At 57.2% G+C, this 306-nt stretch overlaps 1 protein-coding gene across 1 annotated transcript in view; it reads right to left on the bottom strand.

The window, feature by feature from the left end:
* Positions 1-21: 21 nt before the first annotated feature.
* LOC104158490 (peptidyl-prolyl cis-trans isomerase FKBP1A) overlaps positions 22-306 on the bottom strand; it is a 1,000-nt gene continuing 715 nt past the window's right edge. The window contains exon 2 of the mRNA XM_009696156.1: positions 22-176. Coding sequence (XP_009694458.1) covers positions 48-176 — 129 coding nt within the window. The 3' untranslated portion in view covers positions 22-47. The remainder of the gene's footprint in view (positions 177-306) is intronic.

Here is a 306-nt window from a genome sequence, read left to right as displayed (position 1 = left end):
TGCCGGCAGCTGCCCCTCCTTACCCGAGGACAGGGTGCTGGGGTAGGTCATTCCAATTTCATGAGCTCCACATCAAAAATTAGAGTGGCGTTTGGTGGGATGATCCCTGGGTGGCCAGTAGAGCCGTAGGCATAATCTGGGGAGATGGTCATCTTCGCCCGCTGACCAACGCTCATCTGGGGGCAGGGAAAGAAACACAGGAATGTCAGATGGGCATAATCACCGGGTGAGTGACAGCGAGAGGGACACAGACCTGTCCCCACTCCTTTCCCTAAACCGGCCACGAGCGAGGACCAAGGCTGGACA

Source organism: Cariama cristata, unplaced genomic scaffold (genome assembly GCF_000690535.1).
Source record: "Cariama cristata isolate BGI_N322 unplaced genomic scaffold, ASM69053v1 scaffold24722, whole genome shotgun sequence".
Taxonomy (NCBI): domain Eukaryota; kingdom Metazoa; phylum Chordata; class Aves; order Cariamiformes; family Cariamidae; genus Cariama; species Cariama cristata.
The sequence above is the reverse complement of the archived record's forward strand: the minus strand, read 5'-3'. Positions and strand labels throughout refer to the sequence as shown.